Here is a 24,919-nt window from a genome sequence, read left to right as displayed (position 1 = left end):
CTGCAGCATGGGGCAAGGATCACTTGCCGGTGGATTCTCTGTACCTTAAAATCTTTAAACCATGATTTGAGGACTTCAGTAACTCAGTCGTAGGTTAGGGGTCTATTACAAGAGTGGATGGGTGAAGTTCTGTGGCCTGCATTGTGCAGGAGGTCAGACTAGATGATAATAATGGTCCCTTCTGATCTTAGAGTCTATGAAATAGAGCATTTTAAGGTCTAAAGAACCAGGCCATCTGGTTGTTTAAGGGAAGGGTCTAAGTAAAGAGCTTGGTGAATGTTCTCCTCCTGTAGCCCTCAAATCTCTGAACTGGATTAAACAGATCAGCTTTATCTTGGGAAGAGAGTGGTTGGGCAAAATAACCTTGCATGTTGCTTGACCTGAGACACTTCAAAGGTAATTTTCAAAAAGCGATGGGCACTCACCCTCTGAAAATCAGGTCCCCATTTTACTGACTCAAGTTGGGCATCCAAAATCTAACACATGGAGAATCACTAATCACTTTTGAAAATCTTGGCCTTCGTCTTTCTTTAAAATATGATACACAGAGCTGCTTCTAGGAAACAAACTATTAGGTGAAATAGTATCCAAAGAAGCACTTGAGAAGACATCCATTGCATTATGTGTGGCTCGCTCCTTGGACATGGAGGCCGACTGATGGACTATAAATTAGATGATCATCAGTTTCTGACTGGTTTTGCATACACAGAAAAACGTTTATAATTGCCAGCTACTGCCTTTTCAACACTAACAGAGTTTATTTCAAGCAACCATGTCAGAAAATCAGACTTCTAACTGACTAAGAAACACAGAAAAACATTTTTAAAACATTGTTACAGCTATTGCAAATCATGTTCATGCTACCATATTTGAACTCTCCATTTAGATTTCACCCCAGCCCTTTATTTACCTTGAATCCCCAAAGGACTAATACTGCCTCTCAATGCTGGCACATGATGGTACTGGTGTGGCCTTGAACTCTTGTACATCCAGTGGTACCTGCCAATTTCCATTTCTGGTCTGGTGATCACTGCCAATTTTAGGTGGTAAAAAGTCAGTGTCTCCAGCAATAAAATTTTCTTCAGTACTTTTATTCATTTAATTTTAAAATTAAGAGGAGAGTCCAAAAATATGCTGAGGTTTAATAACTGAAATATAACCCATCTGTACCAAACCAAGAGGAGGAAAATCAACAGGATATGCTGTTAAAGTTAAACGAAGGACCATTACTGACACAAGAAAGAATGTTTAAAACTCCTCTAGGTTCTTGAATGAACATAAATACATATTAAAATATTCTAGTCTATTGCTGTCTCTGATCATCAAAACTCACTGTTCACTTTCCCCACACCAATTCCCTTCTCTTTTCTGGCAGGCAGCCCTTCTCTAAGAGATAGGGCAGAAAGGGAAACAGAATTGTGGGAAACCAATATCTATTTTTAAAATATCCTAAACCCAACAGAGCAAGATAATTATCACCAGATGTGGAGAGAGAGGCTCAAACACAAATTTGTCCAGTAACACAGAGCTAACTTCTTAAATCAAACAGATAAGAAAAGCTGCTGTTTATTGTTATATTCTGCTCTCACACTGGTGCAAATTTCGACCAATTCTATTGATTTCAGCAGAGCTTTACTCCAGTTTTGCAAGGTACAGGAGATGAGAATTGGATCCATTCTTGTTCTCTCCCCCTGAAGCTTTCTCAGTTGTTCAGAAATTTCATGTCATGTCATTTCCAGTCATATGTAAAGGTCTGTAATTCATCTGGAGAGTACTTCAAAGCTTCACTGCTCCTGAGCACCACAAAAAGAGGCTATTGGCAAAACAACATCGCACTGTTTTTGAATCAACATTTTTTCACCTTGCCTTTGTTATGAATTTTCAGGCTGTCAATGCAAGATGAATCATTTCTTAAAATACACTGGAAGTTCCACTCTGTAGTAGTTACATGAAAAAGTAACTGTCATCTTTGTCCAAAATAGATCTTATTTAGCAGCATTTCAGCAGGTGGACAAGGCATAGCTTAGGACATTCAAAACACAACTACTTTCCAAGTAGGTCAGGGAAGCAAGTTGCTAGAAAGCTAAGGCACCACAAATGTCTAGTCTGAAAATGGAAGTTTATGGGTGTGAATCTCCTCTCACCACTGTTTTTATATTGGTGTAACTCCACTGACTTCTGTACAGTTACATGAGTGTAAATCAGGAGTGAGAGGAGAATCTGGTCCTATGAATCCAGTCATCTGTATCTAAGAAAGTGGGACACAAGAAATTATTCATTAGTACAGTATGTATGTAATCTGTTGGGTTAACAGAGTCATTGGAACCAAATACCAAGTTAACATCAATTTTCCTCTTGATCATTTTCTTTTCTTTGTAATTTGTGCCCAAGGGAAAGAAGCCAACAGCTTTACATATAGCACATATTTTTCATGAAAGAAGTTATTCTGCTTCATATATTTTATTCTTCTACTTGGGGAAACCCTTCCCGCTTCCAGCCCCGCAGAAAAAACGAACAGAAGTTTCACATCCTGCATATTCAATTACCTTTCAAATGTTTTCTAGTACATCTTCTAAAATGATTATTTATCCAAAGACAAAGTCTCCTGTAACAACTTCTTCTCTTCCTGTTGCTCATTCAGTAATGATCCTCTATTTATGAGATCACAATAGATGCCACAGTAATTGAATGCGATATCAAAAACAGAGCATGATGGCAGAATTCACTTATTGATACTGTACAGTACTATTCATTGTTTCTTGTATACTTGCCTTCCTCAAACATGCAATGTTCAGTTATTATTGTTCACCACTTCTCTAATGTATATTAACCCACTAGGGTTTTGTCTTGTTTTTTGCCCCCCCCCCCCCCCTTTTTTTTTTTTTTTTTTTTTTAAAGATCACTAATTACTTTCTGAAGAAAAAAATTATATAAAATTAGAATATGGTTTAAGAGGAAGCCTTTTTCATCACAAAGGAGAACTTAAATTCTTTCAAATACATACTCTAAGACATTTAAGATGCCAGAATACCAATATAAACTTAAAATATACTAATAAATATGTATTTATTTTTAAAATAAATTGAAAGGCTTTTTATCAAGCCAGGCATGAGGTCAGATTTCTGGATTTCTTTTGCATCAGTTAATACCACCACCAACATACCAGAGCCAAGAGTCCACTCACTTACCCTAGCCAGAGATGCCAGTAAAATCATTAGTTCTTGGCTGGAGAAACACCAAACCCTAAAATCATGAGTTGGCAGAGAAGTAAAAGGACTGACTTTTAAACATCCTCTTATTTATTTTTAATAGCAATGGTCAAAACTTTCCCTTTATTTTATTTTTGTAATGAAAAGGCATTTTTGGAAACTAAAATTTTTAGGGAAATTTTGAAATGTTCTGGTTTTATGACAATACCTAAGAACTTTTAACTGAAATATTTCTAAATTTCTATGAACAATTTGTTATTTCTTTTCATCAAAAGTATTTTAATAAGAAATCCCAGAGACTTCAGTGTGAGCAAGGACTTCCTGGATAAAGTATATCAGGATTAGGCCTTAATTCTACACATTTTGTTAGTGATTTACTATATTAAATAGTACTGAATATTTATTTCAAAAGTATTTCAGTTCACTTTTAAGGAAGAAAATTATAATTCAGTAGAAGTTGCATTTTTAGGTTTACGTTAGAATTAGTAGGACATTTCTGCACATTTATTTACATAGTTTATGTATCATGCTGCACAAATAATAGCTACGGGTCCTCTAATTTACAATTCACACAACTATTTACATCTTTGGTAGTCACTAGAGTCAAAATTGACATTTCTTTGTTGTTTATACATAAATGAATGAACCCTTTGAGGTCTTCTAATGAAAAATCTGAGTGGGGAGGAGGGATGGAAGAGGTTAAGGTGGATCAAGTAGTCATGACATGGAGTAATTAATCACAGAAAATTTAGTCTGATTGTTATTTCATATAGGAGACTGTGGATAGTCTCCTCAAGGAAAGTGGTGAAATCACCATCACTTAGCCATTTAAAACCCAACAAAATTTTCTGAAGAATATAATAGTGAGAGCAAGACTAACCAGGTAATGGGAAGGATTAAGAATTACTGTAGATGATATAGTCAGTCCTTTTCCACCTCTACTTTGATTCCATGACAATGTTCTATATATTGTGTCATACCATGCCTATTGTGCATTTACAGTACAACCTGGAAATCATTCTGGTTATACCATACTCTGTGTCACATATGTCTAAGGTCTTCCTTCACATGATCATTTGGGCAAGTACTGGGGATACACGCTTTTTAAGATGGTCAATTTTAGTGAGAAACCAAATCCTATTAATTAAAACCCAAATCACTAAGTCTGACAAATTGTTATCCCCATCATATGTAGAGTCCAAGATTTTCTAGACTAGACCCCAAAATGTTTCACTTCTAGATTTATATTCAGCCACTTCAATTTAACTGGCCTTATATTCAGGAGAGATGAACACCTACAAATCCCACTGAAGTCAAAGGTTATTGGCGCAGCTTAGCACCTTTGAAATATGGATTTAGAAACCTAACATTAGAGATCTAGCTTTGAAAACCTTGGCTAATAAACATATTTTGCATAATAAGAAGGTAGGTATTGTGTTATTCAAACAACCTAAAAAGAAAGAGCATCTCTTCTTTGATCGGCCTCTGCACATTCCCGCTTGCGGTGCCTTGATCCCACACGTGGAAACATGCAGAGGCTCAGATCGAAGAAATTTGATTACAGGTAATTTCTTCTTTGAGTGGCCTCTGCATATTCCCACGTGTGGAAACAAGGTGCTTGCGCCACGATCTTCATAACCATCAAGTTGCCAAATGTCTAAAAGCTTATACAAGCCAGGGCTTCCCTTGAAATTAACCTCTAACATTAAGAAGTCAATGATACATATTGCATGCAATGTTGTAGCCGTGTCAGTTTCAGGATATTAGGAGAGAAGGTGGGTGAGGTAATATCTTTTATTGGACCCACTGCTGTTCAACCTCACCCACTTCGTGTCTCTAATGATACTCATTAATTGTTTTGATTTTAAACTACACACGTTTTGCAAATTCACACTTTATAATATTTTTTAAAAGTTGGTATAAAAATGTTGACAGTGTATTTGTATTCTGTTTTAGCTAATACAGAACTGTCTATTCAGACAGTGTTTCAAGTTTCCCTTATTTTTATTCCTATATCATGAGTAACAAAACTCTTGGAAATCTCTCACAGCCATGCCTAATTGTGAACTTCATTTTCACTGATTGTTTCCTTCTAACATACAATCAAAATGAATTTCCAACACAGCTGCTCACATTTTTCCATCTACTTTTATAATACAGCATATAAAATTGGAGCTTATACTGCATTAATCTAATACAATACAATTATTTTTCAGTAGCTGCTTTTGTACCATACCTGCATGCCTAATTTATTAAGGTCATTCACAGCAATTTTGGGGCACTTTTACAACTTAAGAGTGATATTTTTCTTGTTACATGAAAAAAGCAAACTTCTTGTCTCTGTTAATATGTATCTGGATGTATTTGCTCCACTGCTGATGCAAAACGGCATTTCATTTTGCCCGTTTATTCCATCTCAGTGAATCTGCCTCCCCAGTCCTCACGTTCTGATTTAATTGAATGCCTACAAGATAAACACTGTCATTTGTAATAATTTGTAAACCCTCATCTTTAAGTGCATCCAGTCTGTTCTGCACCTCTGTAAAATAACTGCTCAACATTTACTTGAGCTCTGTTCATGGTGTCTCTCTCTGATAAGAGCGGCTGATATGCAGTCTAAGCAATACTTATTTCCTATCTCTGTGAACAAGCGCGTTATTCAATTTCCAATTAAAAAATCAGGACAGCAGTCATTCTTGTCTAGCTTGAGAGAAACAGCTGTGTAAAGGATGTTGCAAATCCAACAGCTGGACTACGTATCATTTGCCCGAAGGGGATAAACTTTTATGATTTATTATGAACCTTGAATTAATTTACTTGCAATTTTTAGAATGCAATGTAAGAAAGATGTAATTTGCACAGTCATTCCCAAATGAGTAAATATTTTGAACGCTTTGGGGCAGATCCTCAGCTGGCGTACATTGCTGTTACATTTTGGAATCCGACTGCCATATAAATTTATCCCCTTCAGGGTAACAGGCAATTGTACAAATAGTAACAATAAATTCTGCTAAACGATACAGCTCTAACAAAAATCAGATGCACTGAAGTCAATGGAACAATTGCAGTTTACATCAGCTGAGCATCTGCCCCGTTATACTTACTATAGTTTGAGGAAACATGTGAACTCCACATATGCTGTATCAATACTCAGTTGCATACATGTGTAGCTACTGTGAGTAAACTACATCTTTACTTGTTGTCCTGCAATGTTAGAGTGCAACATTTTCTATAGCGGCAGGGTTAGGTGAAGTATACTATATGCTATATAGTCCTTTCCTACCTCATTGGGATACTGATTCTAAATAAGTTAAAGTTAATAAATCTTTGTATTGTTATTTTTGTAAAAGCACTTTGAGATCCTTTGATTAAAAAAGCCATAGAAATGTAAGACCATCATTAATAGTGAAAACGGACATTTTGACTATTCTGCTATACACATTTCAAAATAAACATGTTTTCTCTACAGTTTGCGTGCACAATACTGTACGTGCACTTGGATATCTCAATGGAAATGAATGGTTCAGATCTTTTCTTGTTCAATATTTATGGTGTGTTAACAGAAGCACAATTCCTATTGTTAAAAAGCAATCAGGAAACAAAACAAACCACAGGACCTCTGGCTTATTTTATTTCATTTACGTTTGTAATTTATTTCTGAAAGTTAGGTTTTGTAAAAACAGGCATCAGCCTTTCATTTTAAATAACTCAACTGTGACATTTTAAAATAAAATATTGAAGGGTATTCACATAATCAAAAGATCTCATAATCTAATACTGTAGCTTCAGTTTTGGGCACTGGAGTAAAACCGCCAGACATTACGAAGAGATTAGTTCCTCTTTGGGTACCTAAATGAAATGGCAGAATTTTCAAGAGTATCCAGCATGGAGATCTCCTACTGTCTGCAGTGTGAGCTTCCAGGTGCTGGGCCGTTATAAAAATCCTGCCTCTTCATATAGGTGCCTAAATAGCGACCATGCCCCCTGAGACAATGTGGCCCAATTGTGGGTGCTGAACACTTTTGGCCCAAAATCTCAATTCAAAACTCGATGCCCTTCCTAACTCAGCACTTGTAGAAAGGAACAGGCAAGTTGATCTGGATGACTATTTTATTTCATTGTTTAAACCGAGCAGAGGCAACCAGTTCTACTTTCCATATTTTATTGCTATGCATGGTATACTCTCTGAATTTATGAAAGGCTATGTTGCACTGAATGAAGATACAACTTCACAGCGTCTGCAAGGCTATAGCTTACTTTCATAAATGATGACACAGGCATGAGTAACAAAGGCATAACAACACTAAATGCATTTAAATATCATGTTGTGTATCAAATCTCAAACTAGCCAGAAAACATAGTAAAATTAAGGCTTCAAATCCCTTCTACTTGTTTCTTTATGAAAACAAGGCAGTCTATCATTAGGCATGCATATCAGCCTTAACTTTGATAATTTGTTTAAAATAATAAACATCTTCTACATGCTGTGCTCTGGAGATTTAAGTAAGGATGAAAAACATCTAATCATTACTGGGTCTGCAAGGTACATTATTTGTGACACACAACATATAGAAGTAACTGTTTTGGAGGTGATAAATACTTGTACATACTTAGACTGTTTAAAATATGTATTATTTACCATGCAGAAAGGAAAACTTTAGACTTTTTTAAAATTATCCAAGAGACTTAGTTCTTATAATCAAAGTATTTCAGATACATACTTTGTACATTAACGTGCATTCAAAATCCCCAGTGACGTTGGTTGTTGCCCATGCACATTAATGGCTTTTAAAGTTTAATCTCTCACCATTGTAACTTTTTTTTTTTTGTAAAATCCCTAGGGGATTATGTTTTTCTATGGTCTAATCACTGGCCAAATTTTATTTTGTTGAAATTGAAACTGATTTTGAATTAGATTCAAAAAGAAAAACAAAACTTCAAACCAGGAAAACAAAGGATTATTTTTCGAACTCTGGTATCAAATGTTTTCACTATATATATATATATATATATATATATATATATATATATATATATATATATATATATATAATTAAATGATAGTTTATATGAAAAACCCCTACAACCTTACCAAGTGATATAAATTAGCAGTTGAGGCAGTTGTGATAATATACCAGCTAATAAATAATACATGCAACAGGTTTCTGAGGAGATCTCATTATCTAGATACTGTCGAGTTCATAACAGACAACTTTAATAAGATAATTTTTGTTACAGCTGTATCATTTAGCAGAATTTATTGTTATTATTTGTACAATTGCCTGTTATGCTGAAGGGCATAAATTATATGTCAGTCTGATTCCAAAATGTAACAGTCCTTCAGTGGCGGAATCTATCCTGTGCTGAATTTAGGTCAATAGATCACCTGGAACACTCAGATTAAATAAAGTGTCTCTTCTACTATACTGTCATTTTCTTATTTCAGAATAATACATTTTGAATCCTTCTCCCCATCAAGGAGAAATTCTGGATGACCAACACAGGCTGGGACTTCAACGTTGGAAAACTCATTGCACTATTCTCCTTTTTCATACCATAGAAAAACGTCTGCAGAAACAAAAACATTCCATGGAGCAAAATGTAGACAAGGAAAGGAATTAAAATCAGTCTACTATCTAGCATCAATCTACTGCATGAAGGTTGGTAGCGATGTCATTCTAACCTGGAAGAAAGCTACATGTTCCTGTAACCTAGGTCTCCCACACTGCATTGCAAAGCACTAAATCACTGCTACACGGCGAGTGTCGTAGTGAAAATGTCTGATTATGGCTCTGAGGAGCACACACACATTTTTCTCTCTAAACTGATTTACCAAAACTGATCCAAGTGGTAGCAATAACTAGGCTTCTTTTGCGAAAACACACCGTTTTTATAGGGTTGGAGAAGATTCACAGTGAGAACATACCCAGAGGGAAAAATTCCTATTCTATTAATTTGCTGTCAAGCCTTACAGGAAAAACCCCCTGGAAGCTAGAAAGATGCAATAATGATTGTTTAAGAGATGTTCTAAAAAGAGTGACAAAAACGGTCTAACCCTCTTTAAGTACCCTCAATGAAAAGATTTAAACAGGCTATTGTTAGACCTCAGGGTACCTTTTTTCTCTTGGCTTTGTTCTGTATTTTCCTCCGCTGCAGTTTCCATGGCTGGCTTCATACCATCCACCAAAAATGCTTTCACCTCCCTCCCCCCCAGCAAAATCTTTTTCTCTTCTTTCTTTCTTACTCCCTTCTGTCTCTTATTTACAGCAGCAGTGATTGAGTGGCTCTGTTCTTCACTACAGTAGACTACAGTCCTTTCCAAAATGCAAAAAGTCTTGTCAGCTTCAATTTCGCTCTGCTTACTGGTCCATAAAGATTTGTGCCAGGAAACGCTCAGCCATACGTCACCAAGGACCCCAGTTACAAATAGCCATTCTGTCTCTGAATGTGTCTCAACTTCTTTGTAGCTGGGATGGGAGGAATCGGCTAACCATCTTTTCTCCTTGCGTGCACTCTCTTTCCCCTTCTCTCTCTTTCTCCAGAGGCTCCCAATGAATGTTAATCAATTCTCTCAGCAAAGAATGGATTTGTGACATCAGAAGTGGGGATGCATGTGAGAATGAAAGAAGCCCCCTCCTGTCGCATGACTCAGCTATGAAGCTAGCCCCCCATCCCTGTCTCTAAGGAGAGTGCATGTCATTACACAATCACAAAGCTCTCTTTCCCATGGGACCCTATTATTATGCTTCACATTTTGATTTATTCCATATGCCCTCTGCTCTTGCAGAGAACATAAACAGAATGTGCGTACCGCCTCCGGTTTATCTTCTGCTGGCTTTAAGAAGCAAGTAAGGTTTGGCTCTCACACAGCGCAAACCAAAGGAAAACAAACAATTGTGTATGGATGTTTGTGTGTCCATATTATGGAATCTGTGGGTAAAGCAGAGTTTAAAATCCTGTCCTTCTCCTGTGGCTAGCAAAGATCACTACAACAATGTGAACACAGAAGTGCAATGGAATCATTTTTAAAATAAAACTGGGTAAACAAGCATACAGTCCATCATTTCCAAATGCTTGAAAAACTCGCCACCCCATTTCAAGGGAACATCCCTTTTCAGGGCAGCAATTAAGCACATGCTTAACGTTAACCATGTGCTTATAGTTAAGCATGTGCTGAAAAGTGATGGACCTAAGTGTATTTTAAACTGCTTCTCTGAATTAGTGTCTTAGGCAATTAAAGAAGAGACCTTTATTTTACAGAATTACATCCTCAGGGATCACAGAAGTCAGTGATTTGAACCAATTTCAAAATTTTGGCCCTGGGGCTGAACTTGGAAGGAGATGAGGCATCAGCTGACTGTAGGGGCTACTGAGGGTGCTCAATACCACATTGGATAAGTCCCATATCCTGCACCTTCCATATATGTAACTGGAGCAAAAGGGTGGACAGAGGAAAGCACTCTGAAGAGTTTGCAGCCAGGATGCAGTCTCCTTTGATTATAAGGTTCACACCCACAATTGATCAATTCAGTTCACAGTTTGGGATTGCTCCTGGATTTCTCATTAACATTAAACTCTCAATGGCAGCACGTTATTCTACCTTCATGCTTTCTACCATCTTCAGTTAATTAAGAGACTCTGTTCCATCCTGCAAATGATGACCTGGCCTCAGTTCCCCACCACTTCACCTCCCAACTGGTCTGCAATACATTGGATACGATATCAAAAAGCTCACCTAAAGCTCTGGAATAAGGCCTCTCATCAACAGCTCTGCTCCTCTAGCACAGTGTTTCTCAACCTTTTAATTAGCAAGTACCCCCTAACTTCTGAAAATTTTAATAAGTACCCCAACACCCAATTTTCCACTCTGGGAGCTGGGACCGGGCGGGAAGCGGGTGGCTGCCGCCTGCCTCCCTTCACTGGGTTTTTCGCCGCGTATCCCCTGCCTGTGTCTCGTACCACAGGTTGAGAAACTGTGCTCTAGCACAAACGTATTTTCTACTGCCAAAGTAAAGTCTGTCTGTGTAGGAGTTTTCTCAGGGGGCTGGCCCGAGGCTGTGAAATGAACTCCCCCAGGAACTAAGGACCACCATAAACCTCACCACCTTCCCCTCCAAGTACAAGGAGCACGTCTTCAACCAGCCTTCGCTAATATGAACACAGAGCAACATGTTCACATTTTTAAATAATACACCATACACACACATAATTCTCCTCCTGGGGAAACGAGAAAAAAACCAACCACATGAGACACGCGAAAGGACTCAGATGCTATGGTGCTATCAGATATTTTACTGATAAGAACCTATGCAGAACAGAATTGAATTTTGGTCTAAAGATCCTTGTAAACAAAGAAAACTTTGAGGGCATGTTTGCATCTGACATCAGGGAAAATGAGAATACAAGATAACGACAAGACAATTTGCTAAAAGACACACATCTCCAAGTTTCACTGAAGTGCCAGAAAGTAACAAGTCAAAATGGAAAGGTAGCTGACTACTTGTTTCTGCAAGTGAAATCACTGATACTCTTATAGTTTATCAACAATATGGTAGTGTTTCTGGTAATTGCTGTGCCGTATTTACTTAAATTTACTTAATATATCTGGCTTTTACTTTCCTATTTGGAAGACTGCTACTTGATTTCTTCTCCCTTCCACCCCCGAGCATGGAAATAAATCCAAACTGATGTAATTTTAATAGGTTAATGATGTGTGGCATACTTCCCAAGATACAATTATCATCTTTGGGGTTTTCTTGTTTTGTTTTTTTAATGTTTTGGCTGACCCACTTATCTCTGTTGTCTTCAGAAGAAAACCACTATAGAACCGCCAGTAAATTTAAGTAAGACCTATGAAAGTTGAACTGTATGTTTCCTGGTTCATAAGTAGTTTTTGCTGAATGAGTTCAGGACTTTAGAACAGATGTTTTATTAACAAAGCTAGTGGGAGGTGGAGACCATCCCCCACTTCTTCCAAAGATCGCCCTTCCCACCCCCAAGTAGTGAAGAATTACATAACACTAGAAGAACACATTAACTACCGAAGAACTTGAACTAATGTCTTCAGCAGCCATCAATCTAACTATTTAAAGCATTATTAATTCTAGCTACTGAATCATTCTCTAAAGTTTTAAGTGATGCAGTGAAGTGTGAAGTTCTCTCCCACTCCTCACTGCTTTCCAGACTGCTGAAAAATGTCACTCTATCATCTTATTTCAATCATTTCTGAATTCTCCTCCACTTCTTTCCCTTTGTTAACAAGCACTGCAGAGAGAACAAACACTGTGATCTCCTCTGCTACCATCAGTGCTATTACACATATCAGCTAGTAGTACATGTTCAAGAGCACTGCAACCAGAAACCTAAAAGCCCAAGACCCCCCATCTCCTCTCAAAATTAGATAGGTCCTTTTCAGAAAGCACTGTCCCCTCCAGGGAGATAACAGGTTGTATACAAACACTAGATAGATATCTCCACCACTGTGGGCAGCGTTACCCAGACAACCACGAAGAATTTTTGAATGCAGAATCTATCCTTTCCTCATCAGAACAGTTTTAAAAAGCCTAACAAAAATGATCTCCAGAGACTGACATCCAGATAACCATGGTTGATCCAGATAACCAATGCTGGGAGAGTCACACAATTACACCCCAGGAGTTCAAAAGAGCAACATTTTACTTGCTGCTCAAAATGAAATAAAAAATGAGTGTTGGGGGTGAATGGAGGACTCTCCTGCTAAAGCACAGCCCTAAGCCTATAACAGGACACTGGGAGTCAAAGCAACAGAGTTAAGTACGTGAGAACTCTGCGGAATAGGTCCCCGTGGATAATAAGTTAATACAAAATAACTCCCTGCTTTATTTTGAACTGTCTAATTTATTTAAATAGCTGTAATTATTTTTCTTGGCCAAAGCAAAACATTGCAATTATATAAATTAACACTATGTTAAATATATTATATATATAGAAATAACTATATTTACATATATATATTTAAAACAATTCTGTTAGCAGGTGTCCATTCCCTTTGAACACTGGCTGCCCCTATTCATGTCAGTGACAACCTACTCTACATTCACAAAGAATAAGGAGATCTCTGATAAGTTATAGAAAATTCATTATAAGCTTTAAGTAGATGGACACACTCCACCATTTCTACAAAGGCTTTACAGAGCTACAACAAAGAGGTTTCTCACACTTTTCTCAAAGAAAATTTGAAGCTGAAACATACAGTTTGGGTTTTTCAAGGCTAAATCCTGAGACTCTGTAGCACACAGAATTGCAATATATAGTCTAAGTGGCTGGTTTTAAAGTAAGCAGATAATACAAGCATACATTCTTCTTAAAGAAAGAGCAAATATACACACAATTTAACATATGCTTTTATTTGGATTTTTCCAGACATTATAAACCATAGATGTGAAGTTTCAACCACTTAAATTTCATCCAAACCCTATATACATTTGTAGCCCCAGGTTGTCTACAGTTGGGTGAAAACTCTCTGAGATAATGCTTATTTAGTTAGTTATAACTGACAATTTTTTCATACCATGGGATAAGTTCAAAACATGGTAATTTGTTTTAACTTCGTAGCTATCACATACTTGTGAGATGCTTTAAAAATCTGCCTGCAAGTTCTTTGACATGCTGAACTGCTTGAAAAATAAAATTCTAAGTGATATTATTGTCTCATATTTACTAAGTAGTGACATCACTAATGAAGGTTTATGAGGAATAATAAAATTGCACTTTTAATACTCTACATAACATGCAGAGTGTGTCCGTGTGTGTGTGTCCGTCCCCGAGACCGAGACCTCAATCCTGGACGTCTGCGCATAGGGTGGTATTGGGACCTTAGCATTCTAGGCAATATGGGAATGGCTGGTGAATTTAGTTCATCACAATGAAAATTCTCAATTATTTTTTAAAAAATCAGAGAAGTAGGCAATTGCCAAATGACCGCAGATAAACAAGAACGATCCTGATATCTATTCCTCATAAAACAGCAAAACAAATAGTGAGAGAAATCAGCCCCTAAATATCTTGGGCCAAATCCTATTGCCCTTACTTATCAGAGTAGTTTCAATAAAATTCCCATCACAGTCAAATGCCATAAGTTTTCAAACCTGGGTGTCTAAATATGGTTATATGAGTGAACTGTAGTCTCCTTAAATGTAACAGACCTGATTTTCAAAGGCCACATTTTTGGGATGGCTAAATATAGATTTAGGAGCCAAAAAGGGAGGAAAGCCAAAGACTCCCTGAAGTCACTAAAGATTAGCTATTGTTACTGATTTTATTGTTGGATGCTAAAGTGATGGGTAGCAGTATAAAACCCTAAAATTTAGGCACGCAGGTTTGAAAATTTTGACCACTGGGACTACTTGCATGAGGAAGGCCAGCAGGATTTGACCAACAGATAAAACAACCATAACCAATAAGTAGCATGGATTCAGAAAGTTTGGGTACTACCTCACAAACTGATAATATTAATTAATCTGTAATATTAATAGTTTTACAAATTTGTGGACGAGGTCAAGCAGATTTAATATATTTAGATTTTAGTGTGGTTAAGCCTTCAGTACAGAGTCTCACAAAACCTATTCTCAAAAGGGAGTAAAAATGGCTTGAGTATGAACACTGCCAGTTATCATGACCCTTTGTTTGTAGTCCTTCAGACTGTTTCCTCATGCCAAAATAACAAGTCAAGGAGAGGTGTGGAACTGGGGGGTACTGCAATGGTCTGCATTAGGGATGGTCTTATTAAATAATATTTGTTTAGAAAAAGAAGTAAACAGTATATTAATGAAATTCACAGATTAAACTGAGCTGGAAGGTGTTAAGAATATTAGCTAGAATAGCATAATACAACAAAGACTTTTAGAGATGATAATTGTGTATGGAAATTTTAAAAAAAGGTTAATCTTTTGAAATAAAAACCTAAGAGCTGTGGAAAAATACAGTCAAACTACAAATATCAACAGGAAGAGAAGTATGGAAAACAGCAATCATGAAAAAAAAATGTGAAACAGCTGTACAAAAAAAAAAAGCCAATAAAATGTTGGGCTGCATACATCAATGTGGAATCAATGTGCCCTCTATACAGAGCTCTGGCCTGACCATTCCTGAAATATCATGTTCTGTTCTTGGCACCTGGTTACCAGAAATATGTTGACAAATTGGAGGGACTCATGCAAAAACGACAAAAATGATTTTGAGCCTAGAGTGAATATATATAAGGAAAGATTATAAATATATACAGGTTGGCTAAGTGAAAGGGAACAGGATAGCAAGGAGTGAGGAGAATTATTTAGCATAATAAAAGAGGATGCAACTGTTGAAATTTAGAAAGGAAAATTCTGGCTAAATATCAGGCACAGTTCCTGACATAGAACAGTCTGCCAAAGTAAAGTGGAATCCCCATTATATGGGGCTTTTAAAACAGGGGTTATGTGGTAAATGTTTTGTAGGTAATGAGTGATTCCCTGGCAGTAAAATGTATTAGATTGCTTTAGTAGGTCTCTAAATTCTATGACATATTTAACAAATATAGCCCTATAACTCACATACTTCTTCCCCCCTCCCAAAAGACACACACACTAAGGGCTAGTGAAAACCAAAGCAGCTATATTTCCACAACTATAAATTCACCAGAACTAATGCAGAATCTCTTGGAATGACAATTGAACTGTGAAATAGATCTTGCCAAGCCTAGCACACATCTTCCCTACCAGAAACAGCTTTTATTTAACCACTGACATTTACAATGTCCTTTTACATCTTTGTAGGCTTCTCCTCCAGCTCTACTCACACAACATTCAATGGCTAAGTTTGTAGTCCTAGAAGTGGAAGGCATGGCTGCTTTTGAAGGTTTTAAAGCCTCCTATTTAAACATGAGTTCAACTGTCTACTTATCCAATTAACACTATCCGCTGACTACATAACTGCAAAATCTTTACAAATCAAGCAAAGGTACTATAGCCACTGCTAAACACACATTACAGATACTTCCTCCTCCCACCTAGAGGTTAAGATTCGGGCACATTTATCAACCTCAATATCCCCTATAGCATCTGCAGCAGTTTCCAAGTCATAGCTGAATGAGGGCAAATGCCATGCATCTGGTCTGGTTTTTTTTCCACCAAAATGTAATCCTATTTTATATTCAGCTCCATTATCTGGAGTCAATACCATGGGATGGGAGCTGACTCAACCTTTGAATTCAAATGCACTGTAGATTTTAACACCTTATTTACACAATACTTACCTTGCCATATCCCCTAGAGATTCTCATCTGTTCACAACTTAAGTGCATATTTCAACACTATAAATATCTTTTTCCAGTGTCTCAATAAGATGCATTTCTAGCATTCTTCTCTCCAGGTTTAACTCATATTTCCAATCACTTTGTGGATGCCACTGAAGCCACCCCATCCCACTTCACTCATTCTTGCTTTAAATACTGCAAGATTCAAGTTCTCTGCATCCCTCTCCAGGGATATCTCCCTGCTAACTTTGACATTACATCTATGCAGATGCACTCCTGACTCACTTGCTGATCGCTCTATTTCTCTGCCTTGATTCTGAAACATCCAGCAGCAGGAAGCTGCAGTATCAGCTCCAAGCTATGCAAGACTAAAGTCCTTTGTCTTCACTCTCATTTTCCTCAATTTAGACAGTAACTTTGCACCTAAAGCTGAATAGATTGGAATCATCCTGGACTCTGAACTCTCTCCTCCTACACCTTTCATGTCTAAAACTGTCTGGCCACCTCGGAAAATTGTCATCTGTACTTAATCCTGGATCAGCTGAAGTGTCTCCTTAGATGTTTATACCACATTCATTATCGCATGTTTATGTTGTTTACTGTATGTAACCATAAACTACATATGAAGAAAAATATAAGTCTATTTGTATCAAAAGTGTTCCCCAACCTGGAATAGTGTTTGTGTCTCTCTCAAACCTTCAGCTACTCATAGCTGCTCTCTATTTGAAGCTTGCAAAAAACTAAGAAGGAAAGACATTTGAGGTATGAGGAACTAAGATAAATGGGATGAAATTGTGCCAAGGAAAATTATGTTATTATAGTATACAATTACTGATTGAATACCCTGGGAAAGACTCCACAGTCTGCTAGCGGGAAGTGGCAAAAGCCCATCACTGGTCATGTAAAAGAATACTAGACAAAACACTTGAGAATCTATTAAAGAGTACTTCCAGACATAGCACAGAATGACCAAACAGAATCTTAACTAGTGGAGATGGAAAAGACTGTTCTCTCCCATCCTCTCATCTTTTACTCAGACTTCTATCTTCAAAAATCCCCACTGACTTGCTTCACCTTCCATCTCTGCATTCCCATTTACCGATAGTCTCCTGTCACTTTTTTCAGGCCTCCAATATTGATTTATCTATTCCCCTATCCACAACTCTCCACAGCCTGCGAGATAGGGGCACTGCACTTTAAGATGTGCTGCCTCGTCCATCTGGCTCTCTCTGAGTCTGAACCACCAAACCACTCTCTCCAAATCTCACCTCAAAAACATTAATCTTTGCTTCAGTCTTTGATTACAATGAAACCCAGAACCATCTGAGGGATGCCTCTGTCTTTTGGAGTTGAATATGATTATTTGCATTATCACCACTTTAAATTAGGCTGTACAGGGGTGAACAAGAAAAGAAAGAAAATTTGGCTTGATTTCCAAGAGTTACTGGCTTCAAATCTGTAAAAGCTTTCTTACTTTTCAATTTTTGAGATACTTTGTAAGCCAGAGGTCATCTAAAGATAAAATTTTATTTACTATATATCAAATATATAGAGAAAAAGAAAAACTACATCCAACTTTACATCCCAAGGACATGTTTTTAATCCCAGTTAATTCTAAATCAGGATCAGGCAATTTTTGCACATTGCTTTGAAAATGTGAAGTGCAATACAAAAAGTGTTAAATGTTATGTAGGGCTTTTGGTGACAAAGCACAAAAGCAAAATGTGATTTGCCCTATATGCCACTAGAACCCAGAGATTAAAAATACTGCCTAAAACTCATGCTGCAATCATACAGAAATTAAAAAAAAACAAAAACAACTGTGGCTTGCTTCCTCAGACTGTAGAAATCTATCCATCCTGTCAAAAGAAAAAGATGAAATCTGTAATTTATAGAGCCACTGGAACACACATTTATTTGGGAGTGAATCTGTTCACGCATGCAGGCACATACTCACACTGAGCAATGTTATAGTGTCTTCCAGCTAAAGATCTCACAATGTGAAGGAAGCATCTAAAACAGCCCAAGGAGGGTAAAGTTAAATTTTTATCACCATTTTATATATTGAGAAATTGTGGCACAAAGAATTAAGTGAGCTGCCCATTGAAGATCATCTAGGAATCCTGTGGTCGAGACAAAAATGCTACTCAAGTTTGAGGACATCTAATTCTGGGCTTTAACCACCAGGCCATCTTTCTGAAACAGAAATTTAGTTTCACATACTTTTCTTGAGTTTGAGGTTGCCACCAAAATAAGAGAGCCATAAGTGTGTTGCAAGAAGCCATTCCTGAACAAATACATATCAACTTTTCATCTAAAATATCTGGGGTGAAATCCTGACCCCAATGAAGTCAATGGCAAAACTATGATTAACTCCAATAGATCCAGGATTTTAGTCAGGAAATATTGGCATTTTATACAGTAGCAGCTGAATCCATACACCTCTTTATCTCAGTCAAAATGCTTACATCACAGAAAGTGTAGAAATAAATCGTTGGGTACAAGGTGTTGAAACCAATGTTTATTTAAACACTAGTTTGAACACCTTCTGAGTCAGCTTTTATTTCAATGAGATTAAACCATAGATGAGAAAGATCAACCATAGGCCACCTGTTAAATAATAAGTGTATTTTCTATTTGTGTACAAGATATTTACTCATGAATTTCTTAACTGAGATACTGACTAACGGGTTCCCGATTGATTATCATATTCTCTGAAAATACAGATTTTCCCATTAAGAGGACTGCAGGACATTAGCAAGTTCTACTTTGAGGGTTCCCAATTAACTCATAGACTAAGTATATGCCAGGCAACTTGAAAAAGTGTAGCTTTTCCAAGCCCCTCTTCTGATCTGAAGCTCTTCATCTATTGGAATCCTAGTCACGTATAAAGTAACGGTTCTTTCTGCACTTCACAATGCCCTTGAGAATGCCGTTCATGGGCAACAAACAATGGCTGCTGAAGTGTTTAACCGTTCTTTCACTTACACACAAGCAGCTGCACACACAAGAAGTTAAGTGTGTACTTGGGGAACTCAACATAATTAAATAAAAACCCTATCTTATAATATTGAGTAGCTTAACTTGACTAAAGCTAGGAAATTTGGAGTTATGTCTGGACCATGTCATGTCTAGGTTTTGCTGAATCTCAGAGCAGTGAGTGATTTCACATACAAAATCAGCTTCAAGACAAAAGCACTACAGGGTGAGTTAAAGACAGAGTAGCAGTCTTCATTCACAATTCCCAGATAGGCTGTCTGGAAATTCCACTGCCAGGGCAGGACAAGTCCCTATACTAATATATATCTAGCATTTTGTCTAGTCTGGTTTTTAAGTGTCCCAAGTCCTGAGGTTTTCAACAATTTGCTTGGGAGACTATTCCACAGCCGTCACCAGCAGGGAGATTTCCTTGAAGTTCAGCATACATTTTCCTTTTCCATCCCATTATTCCTACTTATGCCTAACTAAATAATTTCTTTCCAAACTTGGTGTTTATTCATTTAAAACACTTGCAAGCCACTATATCTGCACTGTCATTATTTAGAATAGAATTTTTTTCTTTTAATGTTTCATCATATGTGAATTTCCTCCTACCTTTGGATTATGATTATTATTAGGCTCTCTGAGCTCCATCCAATTTGTCAGTATCTTTCTGGTACTGGAGTTTCCCAGGATTAAAGGCATTATTCCCAGTGCTCTCTTGCCAGCTGCATAGAAAGGGACTGTTAAATACTTGCTCCTGATGTGACTTGATGCCTCTACATATGCAGTTCAAAACTGCACTGGGCATTTTTGCTCTCAATGGTATTGTAAACTCGTGCCAATCTGCTCTTTTATCATCACCCATAGATCTCTTATTATTCATTGTCCCGTCTCACTCCCACCCTTTCATTTTTTTTTTGGCGGGGGGAGGGAGAGATGTGATGGGGGGAGAAAGATATGAGGGCAGAAACGATCTTCAGCCAATAAGCTCTCTCCCTTCTCCCTGGCTAAGCTCCATTTTGGGCCTATGGATGAAGAATCATAGCACTGTGTCAATATATTGGTCAACAGACCAAGCCACCTCACTGTTTTGGGCTGTTCAGAAGTATGTTGGTTAACACGGTACCGAGGCTTTGCTCTTTTTGCCCCTCCCCCCATGCCATTATGTGCAGCGTGACATATGTCTTGTCGTTCCTGAGCAAATCATCCAGTCTGATTTAGCTGTTGAAATATTTATTAGTAGAAGTAAGTTGAAAAATTAAAATAGGATAATGGTTAAAAGACCAGGGTGGGGTGGGGGGGGGGAGTTATGTTAGATGCACAGGAAATAAAAGACAGCAGCAATATAGTGAAACATATGCATAAAAGCACATTTTTGTTAATTTTCTATTAGAACTTTGTTTTTGGCATCTTCAGGCCCCAAATAACTTGAACTGTAAGCTGATTCTAGCTAGAAACACAATTTCAGGCAAGTATCCTAATGTCTTTATCAGGAGATCCATTGCTTAGTTATGAGTAGTTAACACAGTTCCTTCTATTTCCATTGTATTCCTTCTATTTCCATTGTATGAGTTCACTTAAGCATAGATAATCTTGTACAGTAAATAAAACTAACACTGATTAAAATATAAAACTAAAAAACCAGAAGAGTCTTAATTTGATTCTCAGATGCTCACAGGACAACTGAGACTCCTCCCAATCAATATATATATATGCACCAATATAGTCAGAATATCATAAGCCTTAGAGACAGGACATGATTTTTTTTCAGCCACAAGGTACATTTTATAGATGTTCTGGTAGCTTTAAAATGCATTCAGCTTTATATGTATTTGGTTGAGTTTTATTTATATTTCAACTGGGGTATTTAATGTTTATATTGCTTTAAAAATCGCTATTAAAGATATTTCAAAAAGATTTTAAAATGCAGACTATATGCGATTACTATAATCTATGTCTGTAAAACTGTCAAATTCTGCTCTTGAAAACACTATTTTGCTTTTAGATCTTCAGTAATGCAATTTGCTTATCACTCTAACAGACAGACAAGCTTATCTGTATTAGGCTAGCTCTGTGGTGGCCATACAAGACAGGAGAGGACACTGCTGTCACTTTTCTGCTAACATTAGATATTATGGAAAGGAAGGGTGCTAGATTCTTATCACATAGGGAAAGTTGTTAATGCAGATTAAATTCTATGCGCTCTAATGAGCTGATTTTATTTGAAAAAAATCAGAAAAGATACAGGAGTTGTAATTATGAGAAGCATGTAGCTGTCAAAATTACATATTGATGAATGCACAGGGGTACATGTACAGAACAACATCAGATCAGATTTTATGTGCTTTGGGATGGGCTACATGGACACAGACAGACTTCTAAATATTGAACGGAGCACAGTCAAATCTCCTCAGAATGTGGCCAAGAACTGCTCCTTTATTTCTGTGACTTCTTGGCTGACAAGCTAGAGTCTTGGTTAGAGTTCCTCTGATAACTCCCTCCACTACAACAATATATTAATTGTGCGCATACTGCTCTCCTTGAGGGAGGAACATGGCAGTCCCCTGTTGTATGCATCCGTGTAGAAAAGATTTCAAGAAGAGTCAGTTGCGCAAGGAGACCAGACTGAGCCCATGAGAACTCACTGGTCTCCGTGCAGCCCAGACCACGGGTCTTCATGGGTGACTGAACTCTACAGCTCTATTCATCCCTGTTCTTAATGCATAATAACAAACAGCAGCGCTCTCATAATACAGGCCTCTCCATTCTTCCCTCTTTTATCATCATTCATATCGCAGCTATGACATGATTGAAAGGGATTCTGATGGGAAATGTGCTTCAAATTAGCATATTTCCCCTCCATACAATAGAGGCATTAAGCTGCTGCATTTTGAAAGTCTAAACAAAAGGAGCAAGATGTTTTTAGTAGAAGTGTTTGAAGTTTAATTATCTGTCTATCTTAAAGCATCTTTAACAAGTTTTCACTTTTTAAAAGAAGAAAACATGCTAGATAAAATCTTCACTTCTAAAAAGTATTATGGTCTGATGCTTTTATAAATATAAAAATAGTTTTTTGGACTAGGTAAAGAACAATTTTTTTTAAACCAGTAAATTGGTTCTACTGAAACCTCACACACACTTGTCCATTTTTATGTGCATTTGTTTTACTTACTCCAGACTTGTAGGCAATCTATCATCAAGGATTTCAGAACTAATATACATTGACAGTGCCCTATGAAATCAATTGCAGTTCTTCAGAGAGCTGCTTTCCTCAGCAGTAACTTGATTTTCTTTTCCTCTACACAAACTATAGTAAGAAAGAACTACCAAAATTCAGTCAGGTGCAGCATTGATAGATTTAAGAAAAATATATTGATTGTCCTCTACTTTATATTGGGTGTTGCCATAGTATGTATAACCAGAGGTGACAGCTTTAAAAGAGGGACCGAATTAGGAAGTGAACAGCTAATTAAAAGGAAAGAAAGAAGCTAAAGCTGAGGCAGAAAAACAAAGCACCCTCATACCAAAACAGCTTTAGGCAACCTATGCTCAAAGGACAACCTACTGCTGGCCAGAATGCTGGTACCTGTCTTTTATTCTCTGGTTAGTGTGGCAAGAAGGCAGCCAACTCTTCTTGGTAAAATCCATTTTTGCTTTCATCCCTTCCCACATTAGGTAAAATTTTTCCGAAGAAGAAGAGCATCACAACATCAAGTAAAAGATGTTTCGCTGAGGCAGTACTGAATTTACAAAATCTTGGTGTGATCTACACGCAAGCATGTGTTGTTAAGGCAGCACAGCTCAGGACTCTCTCCATAATGCACTTGAAGCTCTGGCAGAAAAAGGGGATGTTCTTGAGATCCTACACCTCTCTGAGTGAGATGGCCTAAGGTCTGTTCAGAATGAGGCTGCAAAGTCAGGCTGGGGGTTTTAGAGGAAGTACTGCAAGAGTATTTACATTGGTCAGATCAATAGACTCTGGAATTTCACTCTTTTGCTATCATTTTCACTGAGATTTCCTGGCAATACAATTAATTTACATTCCGTTTTGTTCCTCCTAAAGGCTAGATTCCTGAAGTTGCGTCCCCGAGCTAGCATCCCCTGGGAGAGGTGGTGCTTTTCTGTTACATATTTTAATACTAACATAGGAATTTGCCCTACTGGATCAGACCCATGTTCCATCTATCTAGTTCTGTAACCTGTCTCTGACAGCAGCCGGTAGCAGAGGCTTGTGAGGAAGGTCCAAGCAGCTGGCAGTTATAGATTAACTTTCCCTCAGGGAAGTTTCCGCCTAACTCCCAACAGTTAGAGGTTGGCTTAAGCCACTACTAACATTCTTGCAGCATTTGGGAGAAGTAGGTGGCTGGAAAGACGAGGAGAATACTTTAAGGACACGATGGTTGATACTGGTCCAAAACCGATCTTGTCTCCCTAACTCATGCGGGGGAGAGGTGGGTGGATGGGAGAATGATGGGGATTGTTAAAATCACAAAGCAATCTGGCTAGAATAGTAGTAAAGAAGCCTGTGTGTTTATTAGGAAGCATTTATCTGAAAGCAGCTCTACCTTATTTCTAGTTGCTATTTCTATGATCAGCTGCAATTCTACCCTTCAAAATATTTAATAATTTGGTATCAAGGGCAAGACCTTACAAAGGGAAGGTATAATTCACAGTCTCATGTTAAAGCTAAAAGAGGAGGGATTTATGCTGGGTGTCAGGGGCTTTTTATTCAGTCATTGGTATGAGGAGCTGGCTAATAAAATAGCCAGGACAGTTAACAGGAATTTAAGGCCATGATGGGGATCAGTTCTATCTCCATACTTGATTTCAATATGACTGCTTGCAGAGTATTCAATCCTGGGTAAAACTGGGCCTGTTGGCTGAAACATTAAATGAGTTATAACAACGTGGCTACTGTGAGGTTGGGAAAGACTAGACAACCCTTTGGCAGTATCCGCAAACTGCTATATTCCTATGATTCTACATATCAATCATTTCATCCTCTCCTCCCACACAAATCAAAGGCATTAAGAGAACTTTCCATCAAAAAAAGTCATTCAATTTCATACATTTAGACTCTGAATCTAGAATTTAGCTCAAGAACAGAGATGGCTTGGAAGGATATCCCTTTCAGCACAACACTTCAGGTAGAACCTACTGAACATCGTCCCTGCAGCATTTCCTTCCTGTTGTATACAGAAAAAGGACATCCCATGGAGCAAACCTCTTAAACAGATGAGGCCAGAGTACTTCACCAGCTTCTCTGAATAGGCCACACACCCACACAATACACCCCTCCCCAACCCTTCCTCCCCGCACGCGCACACGGTATATATGCAGAAATGTGATGGTATTCCAACACAAACATCCAGCTATGGCAACAGCCAACAGCATTGTTTTTCCTTTCCTAGAAGTGCTGAAGTAGCACTCAATCTACCTTCTCTGGTAGCTAGATGGTGTT

At 37.6% G+C, this 24,919-nt stretch overlaps 1 protein-coding gene across 7 annotated transcripts in view; it reads right to left on the bottom strand.

The window, feature by feature from the left end:
- GPM6B (glycoprotein M6B) overlaps positions 1-24,919 on the bottom strand; it is a 149,348-nt gene that overhangs the window by 25,584 nt on the left and 98,845 nt on the right. For 2 of the 7 annotated variants that reach the window (XM_067566127.1, XM_067566129.1), the window contains exon 1: positions 9,324-9,726. The exons of 3 other annotated variants lie outside the window; for them this stretch is intronic. In XM_067566127.1, coding sequence (XP_067422228.1) covers positions 9,324-9,384 — 61 coding nt within the window. In that variant the 5' untranslated portion in view covers positions 9,385-9,726. Of the gene's footprint in view, positions 1-910; positions 1,031-9,323; positions 9,727-24,919 lie in introns of those variants that run through there. 2 more of the 7 variants (XM_067566125.1, XM_067566126.1) reach the window with 2 other exon arrangements.

This window comes from Emydura macquarii, unplaced genomic scaffold (genome assembly GCF_026122565.2).
Source record: "Emydura macquarii macquarii isolate MOO-44397 ecotype Brisbane River unplaced genomic scaffold, CSIRO-AGI_Emac_v2 contig_2734, whole genome shotgun sequence".
NCBI lineage: Eukaryota > Metazoa > Chordata > Testudines > Chelidae > Emydura > Emydura macquarii.
This window is presented reverse-complemented; position numbering and strand designations above follow the sequence as displayed.